The 26553-nt window shown below is 41.3% G+C and overlaps 1 protein-coding gene across 1 annotated transcript; it reads right to left on the reverse strand.

Annotated features, from left to right (window-relative positions):
• Positions 1 to 1059: 1059 nt before the first annotated feature.
• On the reverse strand, positions 1060 to 25986 carry LOC109996545 (junctophilin-1-like). The gene is made up of 7 exons (XM_065953724.1): positions 25401 to 25986; positions 14170 to 14929; positions 9938 to 10056; positions 8785 to 9048; positions 5211 to 5644; positions 3543 to 3639; positions 1060 to 1589 (listed from the first exon to the last, which is right to left on the reverse strand). Exons 1-6 carry the CDS (start codon positions 25777 to 25779, stop codon positions 3559 to 3561), a joined length of 2037 nt encoding a protein of 678 aa, XP_065809796.1. The 5' UTR covers positions 25780 to 25986; the 3' UTR covers positions 1060 to 1589; positions 3543 to 3558.
• Positions 25987 to 26553: the final 567 nt, after the last annotated feature.

The following is a 26553-nucleotide window of genomic DNA, read 5'->3' on the forward strand; positions in this document are numbered from 1 at the left end:
AGCCATCAGAAGAATATTTACAGCAGCAGCTCGCTTAAAATGTTGAAATGTGCACGTTCAAACAGTTTGCCAGGAGGGATTTATCGCATTGTCACAAATCGGGGTGTGTGTTTAAATGTTTTAACTCTTAAATGTAACTAGAGCTGTCAATACTCTGTGTTATAACAGCTAAATGACATTAGCTGGTGTTAAATTATTTTCGTTGCTTGTCAGATCATGATTGAAAACAAGATAAACCTTTAAAAAAAAAAAAAATACAAACTGTAGTTCCTAAACAACATCCATTCTCTTCAAAAATACTCTCTCAACAGATCTAAATGTAGCTTTTCTCTCCATCACTCTGGAGTGAAAGCCAGCTGAAGTGGTGCATAAAGCAGCGAGCAGAGAGATAAAAACAGATCTGAGCAGATCGATAGACAGACGGGTATAAATAGAGCCGCTCTCCCAGGACATGGCAGAGGGAGAACATTCCTGCCCCGGCCCTTCTCACCCACCAACACGTCACTCTGTAAAACGGTAAGGCAGCTGTTGGCTTCCATCAGCTCAAAGTGCATCTACGAACATATCCAGTACACCCGCTGCTCACCCACCCACACACACACACACACACACACACACACACTCAAACACTCACACTGAGATATGCACAGGCTTGGCCTCTGTCCAAACTGGTTTGTGTGGATTTTTATGTAAGAGAAAAAGTTGAGAAGAAAAAAGCAAAATTGAACAAAAGGTCCTTCTTTACAAACTGCGCTCACATGAAGCAGAAGCGTTTTGTTTTTACCGGACACACTGTGCAGCAGACGGCAGCAGGAAGGCATTGATTGGTGTGAGTGACCTGCTGAACAGTTCAATTAAAGTGCACTGCAGTTCATAATGTTTTATGTAACCTCTCTGATTGCACGTGTTCTTCATACTGTAAGGGAGCTGAATGAATCCTGTGACGACAGTGAAACTGAAGATCAATAATCACTTTTCCAAGACTAAATAATCAAAAACCCTGTCTCTTGTTTTCTCCTGGTGGATCGTTTAGGAAACAAATTTTCTTCCACTCAGCTGGACGACGCACAAGCTTTTTATTGCAGCATTTCAAAGCTTCCAAACGAGCTGAACAGTTGGATGAGCACACACACATTACAGGCATTTATGGGCACATCTCACACTCACTCCCATTCACTCTCCTCTGCAGGCCTCCTGTTTTTTCCACCCATGATGGAGGGGCTCGGGGCTCGGGGGGGCCTTTTTTTCAAAACAGCGACTGCTTGCTTCAGCTGTCACTGCACTCTGAGTGGAGTCACAAATCATCGCCAGTCCAATCAGGTCCAACTCAGGCACCCAAGGGGGGGTTGGGTGGTTGATGGTGGAAGTTTCATCTTTCTCTCTCTCTGCTTTTTCCTTCTCTCTCCTCACTGTGTTTTCTCCCTTCACTTCTCCTTTTCATTCTCCTCCTCCTCCTCCTCCTCCTCGTCCTCCTCTGTTCTATTTTCAGTCCTCTGTCCTGCTGGTGTCTGCCGTTTGACTGGCGGCATTTTTTGAAAAGGCCCCTTTGGCTGACGGAGAGTTAGCGACTCCTTGTTTGGATGAGTCCACTGCAAGGCAAGAAGAGCTGGGGATTAGGGACAGTATTTCAATATAATGTAGAAGGACGATCGGGTATATGCAACCATGTCACAAACATTTCTGTACATTAAATCACAGAAATGAAAATAGAACCTGGATTCTAAGATAGGTGCGTCATATGTCACAGTCAGTTAAGCTGGGAGACACCTCAGTAAGAAGAGAGAAATCTATTTCTGACGTCTTCTGTTTGAAGACTCGGTCTACAGTTGCATAGGGCCAATAGAGAGCGGGGACGCTGAAAGGTAAAGTGACAGTTACTAATGGACCAAGGCTGATTAATGGGTCAAAGAAAAGCACTGGGTTAAAAATCAAAGCAGTGTGGATTTTCAATCTCTATCAAATAACTCGGTAATTTGAAAGAGAAGGGCCAACTTTTCTAAATATTAAAACATATTAAATGACGCAAACTCAGACAATGAATACGAGTTCATAATTTCTTTAGAAGTTTGAAATCTTAAGTTAGCCACACAATCTAGAAGCCACAGACCACTTACCAAAGAAATAAGTCAAAGAAGGCCTTTTAGACCATTAAGCATTAGTAGCTTGATTCCAATAAAAAATGTCTTCCTATACATAATGACCATCAACCATGCTGTCAACCTCATCAAACATGCAAAGATAGGGTCATGACTGGTGTGGTTACATTGACTACAGTGTGTGAGATTATGCAGAGAAAACAGAGAGCTCCTCACCATCTTTAGAGTGTCACAGAATCAGTGTTAATACATTTAAGGCCATTTTCCACCAATCAGTCCGGTACAGACCGGTACGCATTTATAGGAGTTTCCACTGTCAAAAGTTAAGAATAGTACCAAAATAACTGATGTACCGTCCTTCATTTTTGCTATCCTTCTGTTGGGGTGCCAAGTGTACCGATCCGACCCTAAAGGGTGGAGCTAAACACACTGCAGTCCGTTGATTGGTTGAAAGAATCTTCACATTATTGTCATTTGTCTACTGTGTTGCATTCTTCTTTTTCGTTTAATTTATAATGTCGCTGACACTGCTATTATCATCTGGTTTACATCCAGCCTACCAAGTAAGGGTACAGTTGGCTGTGGAAACTCAAGCAAGATCCGTGTTTACTGTGCTAAACTGTACCAAACCGTACTGAACCAAACCAGACTGCTTGGTGGGACATGGGCTTTAGGTTTCACTCCCAACTGAAAGTTTAACCATATCAGCATTATAATTATTACATAATCTCCCGTTACTTTTCCCCTTGCGTCATTGATTTTAGTCTGTCAGGACAGTTCCCTCCATGAGCTCTCTCTGGTTCAACGCTCCCACCAACTGGAACACCTTTTTCAACACAAACTGTCTCACCCACACGACATCCAATGTTTTTTCCTTCTCACAGTTTTGGAAGAACCTGAATGACCTCTGGAGCTTGTGAGTCAACACCAGTTTACTCCCACTGCTCTTTTTGTAATCTACTCCAAATTAGCAACATCTGTTCTATTTGGAAATTCCTGCAAATCCATTCCATACACAGACAATAAAGATAACGGACAGAAGACTCTTCAATGTCACAAACATCATGCTGATCATTAACTGCCTCACTTGGGACTCTAGTCCAAGGTAAGTCAATCACCATCACTGATGGTATTGTGGATCAGTAATGTCTGAGGCTACCAACCAAGACTCCCCCAAATCACTAATGCCAGGGGTTAGGTCTTATTTCATGTTTATTTGTGTAGGGACAAGTATGGCAGAAATAAACTGTTGCCACACACTTCAGCATTTATAGCCTTAGCTAATTTGCACTTCCCGTCCCTAGATGGGCCTTTGGAAACAGAGTATAAATACAAAACATCCAAACATGATAGATTTTGATGTGCTATTTTAATTATGCACATAATTCTGGGTAATTTTTCACTTGTATACCAACACAATAAGCAGTTCTTTATGAATAATCTTACCTGAGTTAAGATTTGGTCAGGTGAGGAAGTGGACAAAAATGATTGCTAGACCTACATTCAACAGCATCACCAAAGCCACCAAGATAGAGTTAGGGCCCTGTGAAAGAAGAAGAAACATTTGTTAGATTATTATTATGTCCATGTTTGTTTATGTGTACTTAGTTTTACTACATGGCTGTATGAATGACCCTCATTCACACCAAGCACAAAACTGACTCTTCAAGCTAGGATAAAGCTGCTCAACCAGCATACAGAAAATACCAAATATTGTTAAAAAAAAATAATGGTAAAGTGTTTTTGGTTTGCAGAAAAAAAGCATCACAGTGGTATATTTATCCTTCTCAGGATAAAGATGTAGTTGGTGAAAAAACCAACAGTTTGAGACTAGTCTAATTCTAAGAAAACACCCAGAAAACTCTTCAAAATTAGCAGAAGGTATTTAAAGTTGTCTTTAGAAAACATTTCCATTTGGTTTCCTAAAAAATAGCTAATGCTAGCAGTGCTAGCACCACCAGCCGTCATTGCAGGTTAACATAAAAATGGTAAATGGAATTCAGGCTACTCAAAGCACTTTTACACTGTATGTCACACCTACCCATTCACACCTTTTCACAAACTGATGGCAGATGTAAAGTAACCATAAGTATGAACTAATCCATTCATACACATTCACATGCCACAGATGAAGCAGCGGTAGCAACTTGGGGTTAAGTGTCTTGCCCAAGGACACATCGGACATGTAGCTGCAGGAGCTGTGGGATCGAACTCCCAACCTTCCGGTTGAGAGACGACCGACTCTACCAGCTGAGCCACAGCCGCCCCACAAGCCTGTACTGGACGTGGTCACACATTGCTCCGCCTTATATGCTAATTTCCTACTTAAACAGCCAACATACAACTTTATCTCCATTTTCTAGATCAAAACACTGACAAACCGCACTGCTCCTACGAGATGCTTTCGATTCACTGTGATGGTTTACATCAGTGTGGTAGATCAAAAGGAGCTACAGCCCCAGCTAGTGGCGGGTGGCTGCATTACAGCTTGGATACAATAATTGACTGCCATTGAGGGCTAACATCAATAACATTAGTAATGTGTTTAACAGACTAGTAAATCTGATGCGGACTAACAACGTTGATGACGTTTAATCTTTTAGTCCACTTAACACACACAACCTTTATTAAAGCACATCCAAAAATGTTCCAAACCATCAGAATACTGTGAAAGTTTAGTTTCTTATTATTGAAAACTGTTCAACACAGGATCCGGGTGAGGCCATCCAGTTCATCTGTGGTTCAACTGTAAGAGCCTAGCATCTTGCACCATTGGAGGCCTGGAGTTATGACGTCGTTAAGATTATCAGACATTGTACCTGGTGATTAATGAATCGTGCACCATCATAGACATGTGTTCATCAGACCTCCCTGCCCAGAGAGAACTAGCTGAGGACCCCAGGTGGTACCTCTACCATGAATGTTGCTTTGATACCAACTGGCGCTTAGCCAACTGCACATTGATACTTAGAGGTTTATGGACTGAGTTGAAGAAGAACTTCAAGAACATCAAGTCCAGATGCGTTTTTAAATTATACCTTCACAGACAAGAACATTGATTCTCTCAAACCGGCAAGTTAAAAGCAAAACTGTGACAAAAACAATCTAACTCACCGACTCTTCTTCTAATATTTCAGGAGCTATGTCCATGCTAGCTTTCTTGGTTTCTGCAAGGCTCTTTGGTTTGGTTGACTCCTGTCTTTTTGGCTTGGCAGGCTCTGGTGCTTTTGAGGACTCTTTGGGTGGAGCTGGTGAAGGGCTCCGGGCTGGCAGAGGTTTTAGTGCTGGTGCCAGAATCGGTTTGGCAGCTGGCGACAGGCGCGCGAGGCTTGAAGGGTGGAAATCATCCTCCACACCGATTGGGTCTTCTGGTGGCAGAGCCTTGACATCAGCCTTGACATAGTAACCGTGGTACTGGGAGTGAATCTGCCCGTTGCTGGGGTAACTGCTGGTGGTTGTGGTGGGAACAGCGGGTTTGACTGGTGGTGGTGCCTCCAGTTGCCTCACTTCCTGTCTGAGAGAAAGTTTTGATGCTGCCTTTGTTATGCCTGACGAACAGAAGAGAGTAGAGGAGAAGCAGTTAACTTAGCTTGAGCTTTGGATCAGGAGATGGAGCAAGTTCTCCAATAATCTCAGAGTTGGTGGTTTGATCCTCCTCCTCTTGTTTGCATGTTTGGCAAGATACCAAACCTCCAACTGCTCTTGAGGGTGTGAACTAAGCTGTTTGACAAAATGATATCGGTGAAAGTATGGAGAGAGATCTTGTGAGATCTTTTCTCCACTCCTGGAAACACTGTTTGATTTAGACTACAGCTGACGCCTCGGCATGATTTGCAGGCCAAGGAGGAGGACTTGCCACTTTATGGTGACAGTTTTCTGATCTGTTCACACAATACTAAATCTGACATTACACAGACTTGTTCTGCCAAGTTAGAGTCAGTTTAATGTCTGGGTCAACAGATTTGGTATTATGGTTAATGTCTGAACATTTTCAGGAGAGCTTTGCGTGGGTGAAATGGGCCCTTGAGGGCTTCTCAGGTCCAGAAGATGGAGCTGGACCAGAGGTTTCACAAGACTTTGTAGCTGATGATGTATTGTAAAAGTACAATAGAAACAATGACGTTGATAACAAATGGATAAATACAAGTCAAAACTAGTTATTGCCATAAATAACATTCACAAGGCATAAAGAGAGATGAAGGGTTGATAATTACATCCAGGAGAATCAGCTTGACTTTGAAAAAAACAAAACAACGGTATATCAATCCTGGGGATAGTTTAAAAAAAGGTACAAATCAAAAGTGAAAAATTGCAAAAAAAAGTTTCTAAATACAGTAAAAATGTAATAATGTGGCTAATTTATACTTCTGTAATGTGAGTAAACTGCTGAGGAGAAGAAGTAAACTTCTCTCTGTGTCTTTCATTTTCATCACCGGACGCCATGTGAATGATAACTTTCACTTATCTGTGAGAAATTTGACCTTCATGCAGGAAGTACCACATTTTTAATATTTACATGAAAACATTTGAATGTGAGTTTTGTCCTTTTTTCAATTGCACACTTATTTGAATTCCTAATGTTGCAAAGTTAGAAAGGTTCACCCACCACCTCATTTTGAACCTGAAAAAAAAAGCTGAAATTGGTCCAAAAATGTTGCCTTACTATTTACTCTACAACTGTTCTTAACCACTTTACTCGATATAATGTCTAATAAAGATGAATGTATCGGCTCTTTTATCAAAATGTGTTCACTCCTGGCTCCTGATAAACAAGATCACAACAGCCCAAACGCCTGAACCTTTGAGCCAGTAATCAACCTGCCAACAGGTGATGTCACAGTGGCTTCTTATAAAGAGACATGGGACCCCCAGTTGTATAATACAACTCAAACTGGATATGATTAACAATAAACAAACACCGACTCAGAACGAGGGCTGACTTCCATTACCGGCTTTCTTTGTGCTAGCAGCGCCCACAACCTCAGTTTCAGGGTGCTTCTCATCATCGCTTACTGTTGCTAGGTTACCAAAGTTACTTCTTCTTCCCTCTGTGATGTCCGTTAGGTCTGTTTAAAATAGCTCTGTGTGCTTAACATTTGTCTTTCTTCAAGGGAACTCCACCAAGAAAAGATAAAAAACAATGTAAATGAATCATGTCTTAGCTTTAGCAGAAAGCTCTGCGGCTAAAGAGGGGTTTTCAAGTGTTCCCTCTGGTGACTAATGTACCTCGATAAGGACTGTCCTCTGATTCAAAGATGTTCAGGGAACAAAAAGTCTTTCTGGTTAAGTCTGTATGTATGCACACAATGTCAAATATGTCAATGTAAATTTAAAAACCAGCGCCCACCCTGGGAGCTTAGGGTCTTTCCCAAGGACACTTCGACATGTGGCTGCAGAACTCTGGGATCAAACCCATGACCTTTTAGTTGAGGAAATGTTCAGCTGTAACACTGAGACACATCCACCCTAACATGTGTATTTATTTATTGATATATATATATACACTGTAAATATACTTTAAAATCTTCAAATGTAATAAAAACAGAATGTGATGTCTTTCAAAGCATCACATTAGCCAAGACCCAGTAGCCAAGCGATTATGTTGCTTGTCAAATGCATGGAGGCTAAAGTCCTGGTCCTAATGGCCACAGATTCACATTTGACCTCAGCCCTTTGCTGCATGTCATCCCACACGCTCTCCTCCCAACATTTCCCGTCTCTTGTCCTGACAAAGTCTCAGTTGAGTCAAAACATAAATACACATGGCTGTTTAATAAAGGATTTTTATACTGCATCAGCCTCGGACTTTCAGTTTAGACTGCCTCTCTTCACACTAAACTGTGTTTGTAATCTAGACAGCGCTATGAGCTATTTGACTTCTGTCCCCTGTTCTTAAAGAGCACCTGACTCCTCTACCTTTTTTGACCCAGTGCAGCACTCGCTTGCTCCTGTCTGTCTTCAGCTGTTCTGTCTAATTAACTACTAATTAAATTGCCCCCCCCCCCCCGCAAAAAATAACTTTGACAGAAAAACAACATGTAAAATATTGAAACTGAGAAATGTCTTTTTTTTTTTAAAAACAACAACAACTGAGATGTGATTCTGTGATTCCAGAAACAAATTTAAAAAAAGGTGGGAGATTGTCAACAAAAGACTAGAAAAGTTATAGTTCTTATTCTTAAAAAGAAAACACACAACTGATTGACCATCTCACAATTTATGAGGTTCACTCTGTCAACAGGTTTGTTAACATGATTGGGTATAAAAAGAGCGTCCCAGAGAGGCGGAGTCTGTCTGAGGTAAAGATGGGGAGGGGATTCAAACTCAAAGACTGTGCAGGAAAAAAAGTGCAACACTTTCTGCAAAAAACAAAATACTGAGTGTGGTTTCAATGTATTGTAAATAATCACATTCAGTTTTTATTTACATTTCAACCAATGTCCTACACTTTCCAGAAGTGAGGCTGTACTTACCAAGCAGCTCCTGCTGTTTACTCATTTTTCTGCTTTCATCTATATAGCAAAAGTTTTACCTAATGGAGGAATAAATACAGGAACAGAGAACTGTACAGTAACAATCTTACTGCTTTATAGTCAAACAGGGTTAGGCCTGCAGGTACAAACTCTTTCACTATCCGGGTCATCATGTTAAAGCTAAACGATGTCTCATCCTGTCCGTCACATCTTACCTGTCGTCAGAGACTCGGCTGTCGGGGCTTTGTTCTCTTTGGCAGCAGGAGTGACGCTGGCCGTAGTTTTACTGCTGAAGAAAGACTTCTGAACAGGCGCGGGCGATGGAGTGGGGCTGGGAGCTGCACTCTGAGTGGGGGACTGGTCGGGCGTTGTGCCTTTCCTGTAGAAATGAGGGCTCCCTGATGGAGACTTCTTCTTCTCCTCCACAACCTCCTTCACCTCCACGGGCTCGTTGTACTTCTGTCGGACGTAGTCAGGGCCTGAAAACACAGAGAAGTGGACGTTTGATTTAAAGGACCAACAAGCCAACAGTACAACAGAACTCTGGTTCATTCAAACTTCGGGTCTGAATGTCATTGTTGTGTCCATCATATAAATCATGTCATTTCAAAGGACTCATCACAATAGCTGCCCTTTTGTTCATATTCATGATTGCATCAAAGATGGCTGCCTCAGTGTGTTCGCAGACGGTGTGTTGTTTTTGTTTGTTCAATCTGCTGCCCCACCACTTTGTCAGAGGAAGTTAAAACCCGAAGCGATCAGTTCAAACTAAAAGTAGATGTCTTCTTTCTACAGCACACTGTATATGAGGTTCATGCAGAAGTGCCTTAAACCTGCATTCTTTCTTATGGCCAGCAGGGGGCGACTTCACTGGTTATAAAAAGCAGTCAGAATGTTTTTCTACTTCTCAGTTGATTTATTCCCTCAGTAAAAAAAAATCAGTTCATGGTCTAGATCTCTAGTTGGAAGTCTTCTTACAGCATGATGTTTATTTGTTATTGTTTACTATTTATTTAACTATGGTTTGATGTGTGACCATTCTCTGTACGGTACCTCCTTGATGACCGCGTTGTTAGTCTTTATTCACTTTTTCAAATATTGTGCATCCGTCAAAAGGTTAGCATACATTAGCGTCAGTTGTTTTGTCTTCAGGAATATATCAGAGGCTATTAAATGCTAATGCTAATAGGGTTAGCGTTAGCATTAGCTTTTTAACAATTGTTAATGTTATTTTTCTGTGTTTTAATGTCTGTTTTTTATTAACTGCTCGCTTTACAGATAAAAAAAAAAAAACATTATACGTCAATAATTCAGTAAGACGTGTGTGTGTTTTGTGTGTTTTTTTGTTTTTGTTGTTGTTGTTGTTACCTGGCTGGTGGAAGGAGGGGGACAGCTCTCTGGCTACAACTCGAGCGATATCTGAGTCCTGAATAGCCGAATGCGCAGCCTGGTCTGCGGCCTCGCCTTTGGCCCGGGCGTGTGACGTCCTACAAACACACACACACACAAACACACATTAGAGCTGTTTTCACACATGCACAAAACTCCTGATATTGTCCAGGTGAGCTCCATGTGTGAACACAAACTGACATTTTGTCCTCCAGCCCAATAATGAAATATGCGTGTGAAGTCGGGGTGAGCTGATAATTCACAGTGAGCGGACAGGAGGGTGATGAAGTTTATTTCATGCAACTGGTGAGCGATCAATATGATCATCGTGCACATGATAAAGCTGCTTCATTCGTCTTTTCTGCGCGCCAGCACATTCATTTATATTATTGTTTGAATTGTTAATAATTACACTTCACTGTCATTATATTGTCGGAGTCTCGCTCCATCCGACATCTGTGAAAACTTCACGCTGTTAGGGACACGTGTCAATAACAAACTCGATGTAGATTTCAGGGGCAGAATGTACCGATGGTTTCTCTAAATATTCAGCAGTGCATGTGTGAAAAAAACTCTGAATACATACCATTTATGAATCTTTAGATTAAATCCTGACCCCAAAGAGTACAGATTTATTTTCAATCCGACTGCTGACCCCAGAGTTCACGATCCAACAGAGCTCTGTGTCTAACTGACTGTCATCCAATCAGCTCGTCCACACAGGCCTCAGCTGAATCATCAAGTCAATATGTCAGTATGTCTACAGAGACAGACATGTAAGCATTACATGAAGGCGTGTCACTTCAAAATGAACTAATGAACAGCAGATTATTAGATCTTAAAATAAGTCATATGTTTATATATGTCATAAAAATGTTCTGTACTTTGATACCAAGTGTTTCAAACAATCTGTTATTAGAATGATCAACAGTAACAAAACGTACAGAAGCTTTATAAAAACTACAGATCATATTTTTAAAGCAGAAGCTGCTGTGAGAGAAACAGAGAGAGGACCGTCTAGATAGAACAAACATGTTGGCAACGATTCAGTAACAAGTTGCCCTCAATATCTGGTGATTAAAAACAATGAATAAACAACGCCTTACACTTCTATTTTTATTGCAGTGGTATCAAACAAGTATCAATGTAGTTTCATTTTTACTAGAGTCATGTTGAAGTTAATATATTAACTTATGTTCTGGAGCAGGACCACGCCTTAACCACACCTTTAATCACCAGACAAGCCAACTTATACTGAGCCATCCCACTCCACCCTGTTTGTCTCAGTTCTTCAACGCACCCTCCCTTTTCCTTCCCTTCCTCTCATCCATTCACCCTCCTTCCTAATCCCTTCATCTCGTTTGTCTAACTTTAGGCACAGTCCGGGCCGTGATTTAATACAGAGTTACACTTGAGAGGGAACCCCCCATCCTGAGTCTCCCTCTGCCCTGCAGTCAGTCCATCCTCCCAGACCAGCCAGCTGACAGCACCCTCTTCCATCATGATCATTAACTCAACATACAGTCATCTGTCTCATCGTATGATCTAAAATTAAATATCTAAAACCCATATGGTTGTGGCGTGGTTCCTGCTATCAAGTAAAGTTCAATTCAACACGACATCAGATAAAAACACATGAAACAGAAACAGATCTGCACTGACCTGTTCCACACGGAGCTCTAATGAAAGTGATCATTTGAGCTGCAACAACCCTTCATTAAAAACACACAATTTAACATGTGCAACAACACGTCTGATAACATGTGAAACCTGTTAGGAGTAGTTTACATATTATCCCTGTTGGGTTTCCCGCATGTGCAGTCAGCTGCTTCACCAAATAGTTGATCAACTATCCATAAATATGCAACTATGTTTGCTAATCAGTTCAAAGTTTTGAAGCATTTCTTTAAAAAAAAAAACTGGTCGGCTGCCTCACCGTTGGACGTTTTTGGGGGATTTTTGGACAAACTAACCATGTGAAGAGTGAAAAGCTGTGAAATACATTTTCACAAACAACAGTCAATTTTAAAATAAGTTTAATCCCCCCCCCCACACACACACACACACACACACACACACAATGTAGAGTCTGTAAAACACCACAGACTGTATAGAACATGGACGTATAGTCTCAGTGACGTCATCAGGAGTTATGAAGCCTGCCGATGTTGAGTCTGCATATTGAAAATGCTACCTCTAACTTTAGATCAATCTAGAAACAGAGCTGAGGAGGGGTTTGAACCTCCTGACGAACAGCTACAGTACAACGAGTCCGCCCTCAGCCTTATTAATAGAATCAAAAGGGAGGAGTCATACAAAAATTAACCTTAGTAGTTGTAACAGAAAAAAATAAATTAGCTAAAGAGACCAACATTGTTCTTTGGCTGTACACTTCTTTATTTTTTGCTGTCAACATGGACATTCTAATTTGAGACTTAATGGGGGTGCATTGGTTTTGCAGCCAGCCACAAAAGGACACTCGCTTGGCTTCATTGTTGAACAGCAGGGGTTGCTACTTGCTCTAATGACATTCCCCGTCTTTAATTATCCACCTTATTTCATCCATTACTGACTTCATCCTGCCACGATTATCAACCATGGAGGCTCCACTCTGTCTCTTTCTCTCCTTTGGGAACAGCACAGGAGATAAATATGAGTATTGATTGAGTTGAGTGATGATTCCAGCGGCCACATCTTTGCTGTGTTAAAATCTGTTTGAAACACCGGTGTTCCACTCAGAATGGTGACATTAATGACTTCAACCTCCGCGTGAATCTGACGGTTCTAAATGTAAGATGGTTCCTGAAGCATTCTCACAAACTCAGGTTTCACAGTTTGTGGTGTTTACACAGTTCACGCATTAACACAAGGATGTTCCCTTTGACTGTTCCCATGGCAACAGACAACACGACGACGCAACGTTATAAACAACAGCAACACTCTTCAGTGAAATCAATCAACAACACAACCAACAAACGAGAAACATAAAAGCAGCAGTGTAAAGGTCACCGTGTCATCAGAGTACACACACACACACACACACACACACACACACACTCGCACATACACACACGTCAGCTGTGTGTGTATGTGTGTGTGTGAGACTGTATTCCTGTCAGCTGTTGATAAGCGTCCTCCTCCCCAGACTAATTTAGACAGGCACTGCTTCTGACGCACACACACACAAACACAAACACATACACACACACGCACGCACGCACGCACGCACGCACGCACGCACGCACACACACACACACACACACACACACACACGCCTACACTTGTGAATGCACTCACTTTCTACCAAACTTATGCAAATACACACTCGACAATCTAAACAGTAAACTCCTCTCTCTCTCTCTCTCCCTCTCTCTCTACCTCACCCATGCTGCAGGTATTTAAAGTACCTGTACAGAATTCTCCCCTGGCCTGTTGAGTTCATGCACAGTTGTTCAGTGAGACACACTTAAAAGTTATGAATAACAACATATTATGTTAATATCCACAAATACATGTCTAAGCATAAAGGAAGTTCTGTGGTGTGCTGCTCATCAGTTCTTCAAATGGTGATGGTAAGTTAAGCGAGGGTTTTGAACAAGATGGTCGTACATTTATTGAGCCATCACCATCATACCTCAACAGTAAGCACAGCGCTTGTGTTTCTCCCCTTCAAAATAAAAGTCCCCTGCCCGTTGATAAGGTACATGCAGACGTCACTATTCCTGCTCACAGCTGACGGGGTGCATGTGCAACAGACTGTTCTGTTTGTAATATGCCTTTTTTGAGTAATGTGTCCCTTGAGAGGTACAGAAGCTCTTGTGTTATTGTTCGTTATGTTTTATTGGCTGTTCCTCCTCTACTTTGATAAACTTGTGCACACAGCACTGAAGGAGCCTCATTTGTCAACAGAGCTGTCAATCACGATCTTATGCCCCCTTTCATTGCATCAAATAAATTATAAAAATCTATCAAAGCAGTCTGACAACAACTAACTTTAATCACAGAAACCAGGTTTGAGAAGTTAGTTTGACCCATGTCTCATCTGTTAACATGGAGGAGGCGGAGCTTATGGCCTGTTCTGCAGCCAGTCAGCAGGGGGAGCGCTAAGTCTTTTGGCTTTACTGCTCTACAATACCTGTGCTGTCCATTCTTTATGCAAACTCTGGTTTATTATAGAAGTCACGCACATGTACGACCAGCAGTGTTGTTACCTGGAGATGGCGATCTCCACTTTGGTTCTGGCGATGGCCGCAGCTCTCACGGCTCCCTCAATGGCTCGATCCACCTTCTGTTTGGTCTTGTTGTTTTTCAGCGGGATCAGCTGCTTCCTGATGCCCCGGGCCAGCACGTTGTTCTTGTACTTCCCCTCCTCCTTCGTGCCATCAGGAAAGATTGTGCATCCGTAGCCGTGGCGCTTATTGTTCAACCACTCGCCTTCGTACTTCATGCCGTTGGTGCGCTCCGAGACACCGAAGCCACACCGCTTGTCGTTCTTCCACTCGCCCATGTAGGACTCGGTGGTGGTGGCGTCCACATTGTCCTCCAGGGGGAGGTAGTCATCGCCCGTGTCTCCGTCTCCAAAGCTGATGGTGGAGTTGGCGTCGCTGGAGCTGATGCGGCTCATGTTTGTGTCGCTGTGTGCCGAGCTGCGTTTGCTGGAAATGGAGGAGCGGGAGTCTGATTTACGGAGCCGCTGGAGGCTACCGAAAAGAGAGCCACGGCGGAAAAGACCCTTCTTCTTCTCTGAGCCATCTCCGTCCGAGTGGAAGTTGAGTACGAAGCCTCCACGTGTCCCCGCAGGACTGTCGGACAGGCTGTCACGCAGCACAGTGCCGTTACTCTGCTCGCTGCGCAGGGACGCCAGGGACGTCCGCAGAGGGGAGCGGATGACCGAGGCCATACCGTACGGGACACTCTGACGGACACCGTAACCATGACGCATCCCACCGGTCCACTGACCCTGGTACGTACCTACGAGCAATAACACAAAGAGAAACAAGTCACAGCGTTAAGATACCAACTTTAAACTTTGATACAATACACGTAAAACTCAAATTATATTGTTTACCTGTTTTGTTACCATGGCAACAAAAAGTACCAGACACCACAATATTGGATAATATCTTGTTTTTTAATTACCTGCACACTGTTAAATTGTACAAATACATTGGCAACATTCATACATGACAGCTATAAGAGCTTTAAAGTGTCTGATACTGTTGACCATTAAAATAACGCTGGATTTAGGATTTTAAAATATGTGGTATCCGAATGTATAGAGGTATGGAACATTTCTGCTAATGCAGAGGTGGAGCCAGACTCATTGACTGGGGAGGCCGAACAAGACTGACTTAAACTGGGGGGGGGCATGACTGTAAATGTAAATGGGAGAAGCCTGAGGGATAATCACCCGTCTGTAACTTCAGGGCGCTTTGGAAGCCCATCGATGGCGGACGCCACACAGGAAATGCAGTCTCAGCCTACTCTCAGTCAACCTAATGACGGACTGAGGCTTCTTGACAAAGCTACTCGCCTTATCGTGAATAACCTATCCTTCATAAAATCCAAATGAACGAGTTACCACAACAAAATCACCCCCTGATCCCCTGAGACAATAGCCAATCACAACAATCTTCTACTTGAACCAGGCTGTAAACATGTTCATTTCAGCTGTAAAGAGAGATTTTGTGAATGGGATGTGTCTGTGATTTCTTCTGCAGCCAGTCTCAAGCGGACCCTCAACAAACTGCCAGATTTCACACTTCTGCATCGGCTTCATTTTCTAACACCGTCGGTTGCTGCTTGGCACCAACACACAAATCGCATTTATTCACCCTTCCTGTCGTATCATATCTACTTCAACCACTAACATTTAATGTTCACACCATATTAAATTCCTGTAAATTACATATTTTAAACTTTAAAAAGTAACACAACAAAGTGGGAACATTGAAATCTGCTGCATTGAAATACAAAGAAAGATACATGACATAAATGGCTCCTTTAGAACCCCTTTGACCCAAACAACACTTCCAAGTAAAAAGACTTCCTCAGTTGTTTCGGGGCCAAAACATCTTTAAAGGCGTCTCTTGGAGAGTCACTGTTCCAAGAGTTTAAATGTTTTTATGTCATTAAATGTCTGAATGTTTTCTCCATTAACACATTGGTTATTGTGACATGTTTTTTAAAAATCTCTTGGACCAAAATGAAATGGAATTCAATAACATTTTCCCTCATCTGAAAAATGCACTGACTCTTTGTAGCACCCTCAGAAGACAGGTGGGTCACTGTAGGTGAAACAGTTTTATATAAAGAGCCTCTGGATGGGTTCTGGATCAACTCTAACATTAAAGGGTTCTCGGAAGCCCGATTCAATTTACTTGAGTTTTTCAACTTTGGCGTTTTTTCGCATTTACAAACACAACAGACTTTACTGTTTATCAATCAACTAAAGTTTCTTCTACTGAGTGTAAAAAGCGTTTAGGACACAAAGTGTTGATAACATGACATGTCAATCATTTCTCATCACTGATTAACGCTCACAATGTCACATCACAATGAGCCATGTGCACTCCTGAAAGCACCACTCAGCATGATTGTCTCAGTACAACACCGGGTCACACAGTCACACAGCGCAGGAGCTTTTCACTTCCATTTTATGATCCAAACAAAAAAATAAATACACGAAAAACAAATTAATATTTGTTTTTAGCATTAGATTAATAAAGGAATCAACGAATTGTTCTATTACTTTGATTTTGAATTCTCATATTTTTTTGAATATTAAAAAGACCAATAATACACATATTATTGGTGAAAACCATCTGAGTGGGTTCTTCTAAGTACTTCAAGAGTAAGTTGGGGCAGCAGCAGCTCAGTCTGTGGACTTGGATTGGGAACCGGACGGTCACCGGTTAAAGTTGCGAACCAAGTCTGGAGATTGGTAGCTGGAGAGGTGCCAGTTCACTTCCTGAGCACTGTTGAGGCGCCCTTGAGCAAGGCACCTAACACCCACCAGCTCAGGAGTGCTCTCTGTGGGCAGCCCCCTCACTCATCTCTTCATTAGTGTTCATAGGATCCTGTTTGAACATGTGTGTGTATTTCAGCCTGTGTGTGTGTAGCATGTTCAACAACAGAGTGTAAAATAGAATTTCCCCTCATGGGATTAATAAAGTATATCTTCTTCTTGATACTGGATGGAGGTGTTATTGAGAGGGGGCTGCCAGCTGAGCTGCTGCTACCTTTGCCTCAACTTGCTTCCACATTAAGAATCAGCAGTTTTATATCAAACTATCCACTGATGTATCCTCCTCTTTAAATGAATTGAAAGTAGTTAGCTGCATGTTTCAGTGTCCGACAATCTTTAAAGAAATATACTGAATCTGTGACGTGGAACTTCTTCATGACATGGAAAAGATTTGATGTTTTTCCTGTTTCAAGTGGTACCAACCAACGACACATGAACAGAGCTCATTCATTGGTGCATTTTCACATGTGAGATATTCAGACCACAAAGATACGTTCTCCAAACTGTTGTTTGGTGCTCCTACTTTCAGAAGAAATCCATCCTTACAAAACAATGCTCTGCAGAAGGAAATGTGTGTACTTTGATGTGCACGCTTAAAAACTGCAGACTGACAGGCTGCTGCTGCTGCTGTGTTTAATTCTGTTGATGTATGATAGGCTGTAAGATCTATTTAAAAAAATGAAAGGGGTTATGAGGGCTGGGAATCTTTGGGTGTCTCAATTTCTTGATGCTCCATTTGGCATTCTACTGAGTTAAAGAGCTAGCATTAGCATTTAGCAGGGAGTGACGGATTAGCCAATTTTTGTTTTGAATTTTTGGAAGTTATGAATCAATTTAAAATCTCAGAAAATAAGAATCTCCACATTTTTAAACTTCCAGACAATTATAATACAGGTTTCTATACCACTGCAAAAAGTCATAGGCACCAATAATGGGTCATTTCTTGCACAAATATGGCAACATATTGGTACACAAACATTGCCAATATATTCATACAATGAGGACACTGTGCAAGAGCTTGGTTTTCTTTTTTTTAAGGTTAATTTCTTCATAATGTTGTACAGTTTATTATTCCCCCTAGCCCTTCATTAGCTTCTTCTTCATTGACTTTTAACGGGATCAATCTTCTTGAAGCTTCCCTACGGACTGAACCAGTGACCAGTCGTCCCCCGAGCATCTAGCCTGACACCTGTGACCTGCAGTCTGCAGGTATTCTGACACCTCGGACATATTTGGACACATTAGTGAATGTGACGGCAGCAGCAGTGATAAAACAGTTAGCTTTGTGGCCTGGTTAGGAGCCCTGAAGCCTTCAGCTGGAGAATGTGAGAATGTGCTATTTTAAAAGATGGAGGTAACTTGAGACACTGGGAAGTCTGCAGGACGGCCAAACATAACTCCAGCAGAGATCTTAGTATGGTGTAAGCCCCCTTCTTTCTCTCTTCTGACACCCCCCACCTCCACCTAAATCTGAACACACTCAGAGAGCTAGATTCTGGATTCAAAACCAGCAAGGAGAAAAGTTATGGACTGAAGATGGACAGCGAGACAAGTTAGTCTTCATGTTTGGTGAAACTTCTGATTATTTTAACAATCCATTTTATTTAGTCAGTGTTAAATCTGAATACACCAATCTGTGCCATTTGACCAATCAGATGTACAAAACACAAAGACTCCTCACTTTGAGATAAAATGATGAAACGCAAAAAACCTTAAAACCTGAAAATGAAGGCCTTGTTTCCATTAACACTGTTTTCTGCACTGGCAGTGCCCATTTTCTGAATAAAACCAACGCCATTCAGTGTTTTTAAAAACATGCTGCATTCACAGCGCTTTCAGTTACAACCATTCGACGTCACTACTTCCTTACCGACTTCTGAAATCAGCAAGAAGAAACTAATCTGACTCATCTTTTGGAGGGAACAGTTGCCAGAGCAGCAGAGCTGCTGCTGAAGCCAGGAAAAAAAATATTTACATTGTTATGTGTTCTTGGTGACATTTCCTTGCATTAAGTAAAACATTCAGCACATGGAGCTATTTAAAATACACCTAATGGTCACTAGGGAAGTAAGAGTCAACTTTTGTAACCTAGCAACAGTTAGCATCAATAAGAAGAGCTCTGAAGCCGAGGTTGTGGGAGCTGCCAGCACAGAGAAAGCCGTAAATAGACTCAGACCCTTAAGAAGCTTGCAGCAGAAAACGTTTGACTTCAAAACTGATGATCATCTTATTTAGTGGTAACTTTTCTTTCAATTTTCTTTCACAGCTAAACAGTAATGAACTCATGCATTGGGTAGAGCTTTGGCAGAATCACTCTTCAAACACAGCAGACAGAAATCAGGATATTACAGAAAAATCAGCTTGTGACCTCTTGCTGGGGTCTGGATGCCAAAGTTAGCGAACTCTAACACACCTACATCCATCAACTGAAAGAGATCTTTCTTGTCTCATCTCTTCATGGTTAGTAACTCTAAGTAAAGACAGATTCTTTAACTAGAGCTCTTAAAGGTGAAGGCAATAGATCGCCAACAGACTTTTTGGTACCTGTGGAAAAAACACAGTCCTTGTTGTCCTCAACAGAAAAATAACAAAATGTTTTAAAAAAAACTAAATCCATGTCATTTTGACTTAATATGAGGAAGGAACACTTTGTCTGCATGTCTGTATGCTCTATAGAAAAGCAACTAAGTACAACAGCATCAAGACAAATCCCACCTGGTGAGACAGCATGGTGAAACATGTAAAGCCTCTGTAGCAATAGCAAGCTGCACAGCTGACCTGGATATTCAAATTGAAGGTTTAAGACCATTACCTACTGATTGGGAGTGATTGCTTTTGTAACACGGTTAATACATTTGAGCCGAGTTACTTTATAATCAGAGCCTTTGAGCAGCTGAATGCTGTTTGGTATAAAGGATGTGACGCCTCATTCAGTCTTCACCCTGGGCCTTCTGTACCTGAGCCCTGATGTACAATAACTAGAGTTCATACTCAGACCTAAGGGGCTGCTGAGGGTCTTCTGAATTCTTGTTGGCTTAACTTAGTTTGTACTGATCAGACAGGTAAGTAATACTGCGCATTTCCGAAGCTGGGTAAAGTTCTAATATTGTCCCCTGAGAACTGACTGGCAGGCAGTAAGTAGGCTGTGGACGAATGAGGGAGGTCGGGAGGGGTTTTTATTTGGTCTAGTGTCAAAATATTTCAAAACTGTTTGTTCAAAACAAAGATTTACATGGTGATTTTAAAGCACTAGTAAAGTTTGACATGGGGATTTTAAAGCATTGGCCAAGATTGACATGGTGGTCTTAAAGCATTGATAAAGATTGACATTGTGATTTTAAAGCACTGGTTAAGATTGATGTGGGGAGATGGATTAATTACTGCCACATTAAGGTCCAGAGTAGAGCTAATTATAGGAGAGAGGCCTGAGGCTGAACTGGTTTCAAGTAACCAACAGAGTAAAAGTAGCTCCACTAAACCTTCACTTATACACCAGCATGCATTTTAACTTCAAATTTCAACGTCATATTCTCATATCCTCATATCAACACATAATGTTGATCTGTTTGAATAATTATGTATTGTTGTATTATACTTTTTAATCTCTCCAGCATTTTCTCAAGGTAGACTCCTTCCACACTTCTGAATGAGCTCTGCGGGACCACGAGGGGGGGGGGGGGGGACAAATATGGGACAGCATGGTGAGAGGGGGAGCAGAGTCTTCTTCCAAGTTACAAGTTGTTCCTCTGACGGAGATTAAAAAGGACCCTCCTGCACACTGTTCTGACCTGCAGCAGGCCTGAAAGCGCTCAGCCTCAGTGTGAATACAAACTCCTGACAGACGAGGGACCGAAGACTGAACAACTGAGTGGGTTTATACAAAATCATACATATACATAAATGTTGTTAAAATACCATTGACGGCTGCTACAGTGGTAATACAGTGTCATGTTACGCCAATGATACTCAGCTGTACCGGTCTATTAAGGCTGATGACACTGACAAACATGTTTTTCACATCTGTCTGACTGCCAATAAGAACTGGAGTGATGACATGTTTAGATAAACCCTGATACAACAGAAATCCTCATAACTGCATCAGCTAGCATCGCATCAGCTAGCATAGCATGGGCCAGCAGAGCTTTCATGTTCGTAAGTCCGTTCGATCTTTTTGTTGAGCTGTGGCGTTAAACCTCAGAACTGTCATATTTTATCAGGTTATGTTTTCTGATCAACACTTTAAGCCATTTTAAACAAATGGCAAGCTTTTGTATCTAACTGGTTTACTGCAGATCCCTCTTTATCTGCCTCAGAAAGTCTGCATAGATCTTCTAAACACTGACCTCGGTCCAGCAGGTCAGATTAAATAACATTAATTTATTTTTTTATTAAACCGTTATTTAGCCAGGTTGGCCCCAATGAGATTAAGAACGTCTTTTTTTAAAAGAGAACCATCTAAGTCAAATCTGATAGTCAGGAGTTCAAGAAGTCAAGCTAAAAACATTGACATCATATAGAATCTGCTACTATGTCTTTCATTTTAGATTTACATTTAAGGACACCAGCTGCTTGAGTTTTAAGTCGTTCTGCAACCGATTCCAGGCTGAGGGTGCAGAATACCCATAAGCCCGTTTCCCAATTTCTGCTCCAGCGTTTGGACCAGAGAGCACAAAGGAGTCCTAAGAACACAAAGAATACTGTCAGGTACTTTCTCTGCATGATAAAAACACAAAGATAGTTTGTTTTTAGATTGTTTTTCTGTTGTTTTTTGTTCCTTTCATGATCAAAACTGTTGAAGTATTATAATGTGAAGCACTTGAAATGGCATGTATGCATTATTAACATAATCATACTATACACTAACTACTAAAACTGCTGCTGTTCACTGTGCCTATGTTTATTTTGTCTGTGACTGGAATAACTCCCAGACAACTTTTATACCTCAACTAACCAGCTAACAACTGTAAAAGTACAAAAGTAGTTTATAGTACTACTTTAATCCTTATATACGTGTTTTGTATTTTTAGTTTAATGATCGAATGATATCATCAAAAGCAGCAGAGCATTGAAAAAAAACTGCAGCTCTTCAGACATTTTTTAACCAAAAGCTGCAGTGTGCGAGAGAGAGAGAGAGAGAGAGAGAGAGAGAGAGAGAGAGAGAGAGAGAGAGAGAGAGCACTGTAAATTGTACAAAAATATTGGCATCTTGCTTGTGTACAGAGGTTTCCATGCAATGTCTTATCATTTAAAATCAGAAATGACCCACTTTGGAGTGCCTCGGGCTTCTATTTTTCACACAGTATCAATGTTGTTTGATTTTTACAAGAATATTTTTATTTTTATTTTTTTTACAAGAAAATTCTGGTATCATAACAACCCTATGCTCTGTTGGATTAGGTCAATTAGCTGTTTTTGCGGTAATTAAGAAAAAAGATAGAGTCAGTAGGATTAAACAAATGTAATGTTGCTCAGTTATCACCTATGGGCCTCCATACCTGTGTGGTACCTGTGACTGTCTGCAGAGACCCTGTCCTCTGACTGGTTTTTCATGGTTTGTTTTGTGTTGTTTGACTCTGGACCATTCTGGGCGGGGAGCTGGTGTTTTCTCTGCTCTCTGCCAGTCGATGACAGCGCTCAGGTGAGTTTAGCAGTGGATACAATTCTGCAATTGGACACGATTCAAACTAGCAAATATGACAGACGTGTATTAAAAAAAATAAAATAGCGAAGGGGAAACATCAAGGGGACAGTCCATAGGTACGAGCAGTAAACACACACACTACGTCCTGCAGTGAGTGCTTGACGTGTGTTGATGAGCCCAGGAGGAGGGGCTGAGTTTGAACCTTTTGCTTACAAGCTGCAACAAACAACGTTATACTGACTCCACCTTCAAGGAAGATTTCTGACAAATGAAAGTTTCAAAAAAATAAAGTCTTTACAACAATGCGTGATAATAGAGTTTTTCTCAGACTTTTAGATTAACAGACAAAAAATTTACTTTATATGCGACATTTGTTAAAAATGCAGAATATGGCATCATACCTCAGATATTTCTTTCCTCTCTGTGCCACTGACATCTTCCCATGTGTTCCCATCAGGATTGTTATTTAAGTTAAATGTTTTTTGTTTTTTTTTAAATCAATGACTCTCGCCTCTTTCCTACTAATGTTTATTTTAGAATCTCTGTTACATTAAGACTAAAGTGTTTGACACTTCAGACAAAAATAATTATTTGTTTTAGCCACATTTGAGTCATTTTTACCTTTAATAGTTAATCAAATTAAATCCCAATTGTATCATTATAGCAATATAAGTATTTACATTAAACACATAAATATTGGTTGTAACTAAATGATGCTGTCTCACTCAGCATGTGAACATTTGACTTGTCGAATGGAGGCCTGTGTGTACTACAGCCATGATCTAATACAGTTATGATGCAGACACATGAAGCTCAGCCGGCTATCAGACACCCTCCAAGTTTCATGTTTTAACAGTATTTTTCAGCCCTGGTTCAAACAGATGAAAACACTGAGAGTTTGGTGAGGGTACTTTTAGTTCCACCCTTCATATTAGAAAAGAGGAGCTGCAGATGTTCCTCACAGGGGAAGACTTTTGAGATGACTTCTATTTTACTGCTATACAGACCTTAAACACTCGATGCTTAGTCAGGCTATTGTTAGCATGTTAACGCTTGTTATCGCGTCCGATCAAGCTCTCTCTGTTGCTCTGCTCCCCACACACACACACACACACACACACACACACACACACACACACACACACACACACACACACACACACACACACACACACACACACACACACACACACACACACACACACACACACACACACACACACACACACAAAATTTTGACGGACAGGTTTGACGCCCAGTGAAGGAAAATACCTCGTCTCATTAACAAAAACTAAACAAATATTATAACAAAGTTCTATCTTTAGCAAATCGTAACAAGAGAACCTTCTCAAGAAGACGACATACTTTATAATCTCTGAGGGGAAATTCAGTTAACAAGAGTCTGCTGTGATTATCAACATACATGTTCAGATGGATCTGCGTTGGCCTCCAAAGTTCAATGTTAGATCACATTCACATTTTTAAAAGGTTAATAAATGTAACTCAAATTAAAGCACAAATTGTCATTGAACATTTTTTGTCTTTTAGTGAAGTTAGGTTAACGGGAAATCTGCTTTGATTTTTATTTCTCCTGATTTTCACTTTAAAGTCCCTTTGTGTCACTTTTTATTTCATCAGGTGAATTTGTTAAATTCTCTTTACATATTATTATCTTATGTCACTTATACAAGCTTTTTCTTCATAATTTACTTTTTTTTATTGTTGGCACGTTTTTCATTTTGATATCTGTATTAAAAAATAAAAGACGTCTCTTTTAATTTCATGCTGATTTTATTTTACTAACATCACTTCTTACAGAATGATCTCAGTCCTGTCTGCTTTACATTCATTCCACAATCTCACTCTTTATTTCTCACTGACACATGAAAAGGCTTCATTGCTTTTATTAGATGATTTTTTAAACTTTAATAAAATCATTTTTATTTCAAAACCTCACTTTAATATCTTAAGGTTAAATTTAGTTTCCAACCTATTTGTTTTATAATTTCATGTTCAATTACGCGACATTTTGTTTTCAATAGTGTCTCTTTTATTCCATTATGTAACTCTGATTTCATAACATGTTATTTCATAACGTCTCCTCTCATCTCTTTATATCATAACATCACGTCAGTGAAAGACGGAGGGCCGTTTTATTTATCTTTGTTTTTATTTTAATTTTCGTGACGGTGATGATGTCACAGTCCCTCGTCCCTCAGCCAATCACATATAAGATGACATCTCAGTAATAAATTGTATCAACTAGAGGCCTCACATGATGATTGTCATCTGTGTGTGAGGAGAAGGTGTTAATGTCTGCGCGCGGTTAATCCACAGTGACCTCAGGTAACAGGTGTCTCCAGGAGAACACCTGTCACAGTGTTTAGACAGCAAGGTGAGCCAATCACAGTTCACATGTTACCAGGTCACCTTTTGTTCAACATCACACAGTAGGCCTATATGACTATTATTATTATGACTGTGAGTGTGTGTGTGTGTGTGTGTGTGTGTGTGTGTGTGTGTGTGTGTGTGTGTGTGTGTGTGCGTGTGTGTAACTATGGAAGCTCCAACATGACATACATCCATACATTTATTTAACTCTGTAAAGTATTTTTTTCCAGAATTTTTTTGTCAGCATGCGGCTTCCGTATAGGAGACATAAGAGAAAATAACTTCTTATAACAACTTTTAACAACTTAAACACACACACACACACACACACACACACACACACACACACACACACACACACACACACAGCCCCGCCCCCTCACCTCCGTCCCCGTACGTCTCCACGCCGTAGCCGTCCTGCAGTCCATTGCTCCAGGTGCCCTCGTACCTGGCCGGTGTGTTCAGGCTATGTCGGACCCCGTACCGGCCCTTGAAGCCGTGAGTCCACTCCCCCCGGTAAATCCATCTCCCTTTAGTCTCCACACCTAGTCCGTGCCTTTTCCCCTGCGCCCAGTAGCCCTGGAACAGGTTCCCGCTGGGCCAGGTGTAGACCCCCACCACCTCGAAGCCGTTGCACCAGGATCCGGAGTACTCCCCCTGGCCCTTGGGTCCGGTACACACTCCGTGTCCGTGGGCTTTACCGTCCTCCCAGCCCCCGCAGTACGTCCCCCCATCGTCAAAGTCGAACCGGCCGCCCGTCATTCAGACACGGAGGGTAGGAGCACCGCAGGGGGGGGGGACTGTAAGGTCCAGTGTGTGTGAGTGGGGGGGTGAACGGGAACAGCCGGGAGCAACCGGGATCATGAGAGAGCTGGGCCGGGAGGGGAGAGGAGAGAGGCGGCCGCCGGCTACACAGTCCTCCGCTGACTGATGAACACAGTCCGGCTGCTCTCTCTCCTCCTCCTCCTCCTCCTCCTCCTCCTCAGTGAGGACGCAACAGGCAGCCGCTGACGTCAGTTGTCAATCATCACGATACAACAACGAGGTTCCGGGGCGGGCTTTTCAAAATAAAGAGAAGCGCTTTGACCAATATTATCGACTTATAATAAACAAATTCTGACTTTGATTCTGACTTAATGTGATCATGTTACTACATAGCCTAAGTTTCGACACACAAGAGTAACAGAATTATCAATAATACAGTACAATATATTATTATAACAGGCTGCAGTAAGCTGTATCTAGGGCACACCTTCTAAGGGGGTTTCTGTATTTTCACAATTTTCCACATTTTACAATAAGAGTAGGTATTAAAAAAATAATTTAAAAAAATATTTTTTTTTCTTTTGGAAAGAATTGCATACATACGAAGGCATCAACTTCACTATTTCTATTCATAGAAGAAACACATGTCAAACGTCTTTAAGAAAATAATATGCATTTCAATCAGGTGTGTCAAAACCTTTGACCGATAGTGTTCATTAATTTAAAGATTAATAATAAAATACAATATCAAACATTATTCACCTATTTAAG

The sequence above is a fragment of the Labrus bergylta genome, chromosome 4 (genome assembly GCF_963930695.1).
Source record: "Labrus bergylta chromosome 4, fLabBer1.1, whole genome shotgun sequence".
NCBI lineage: Eukaryota > Metazoa > Chordata > Actinopteri > Labriformes > Labridae > Labrus > Labrus bergylta.

What these genes read in the sequence shown, in the direction of transcription:
- LOC109996545 (XM_065953724.1), bottom strand. Translation starts at nt 25,779, where the DNA reads ATGACGGGCGGCCGGTTCGACTTTGACGATGGGGGGACGTACTGCGGG. An exon ending in AGCCGAGTCTCTGACGACAG is followed by an intron (nt 5,645 to 8,784) that starts GTAAGATGTGAC and finishes TCTGTTCGTCAG; the next exon opens with GCATAACAAAGGCAGCATCA. An exon ending in AAATATTAGAAGAAGAGTCG is followed by an intron (nt 3,640 to 5,210) that starts GTGAGTTAGATT and finishes CTTCTTTCACAG; the next exon opens with GGCCCTAACTCTATCTTGGT.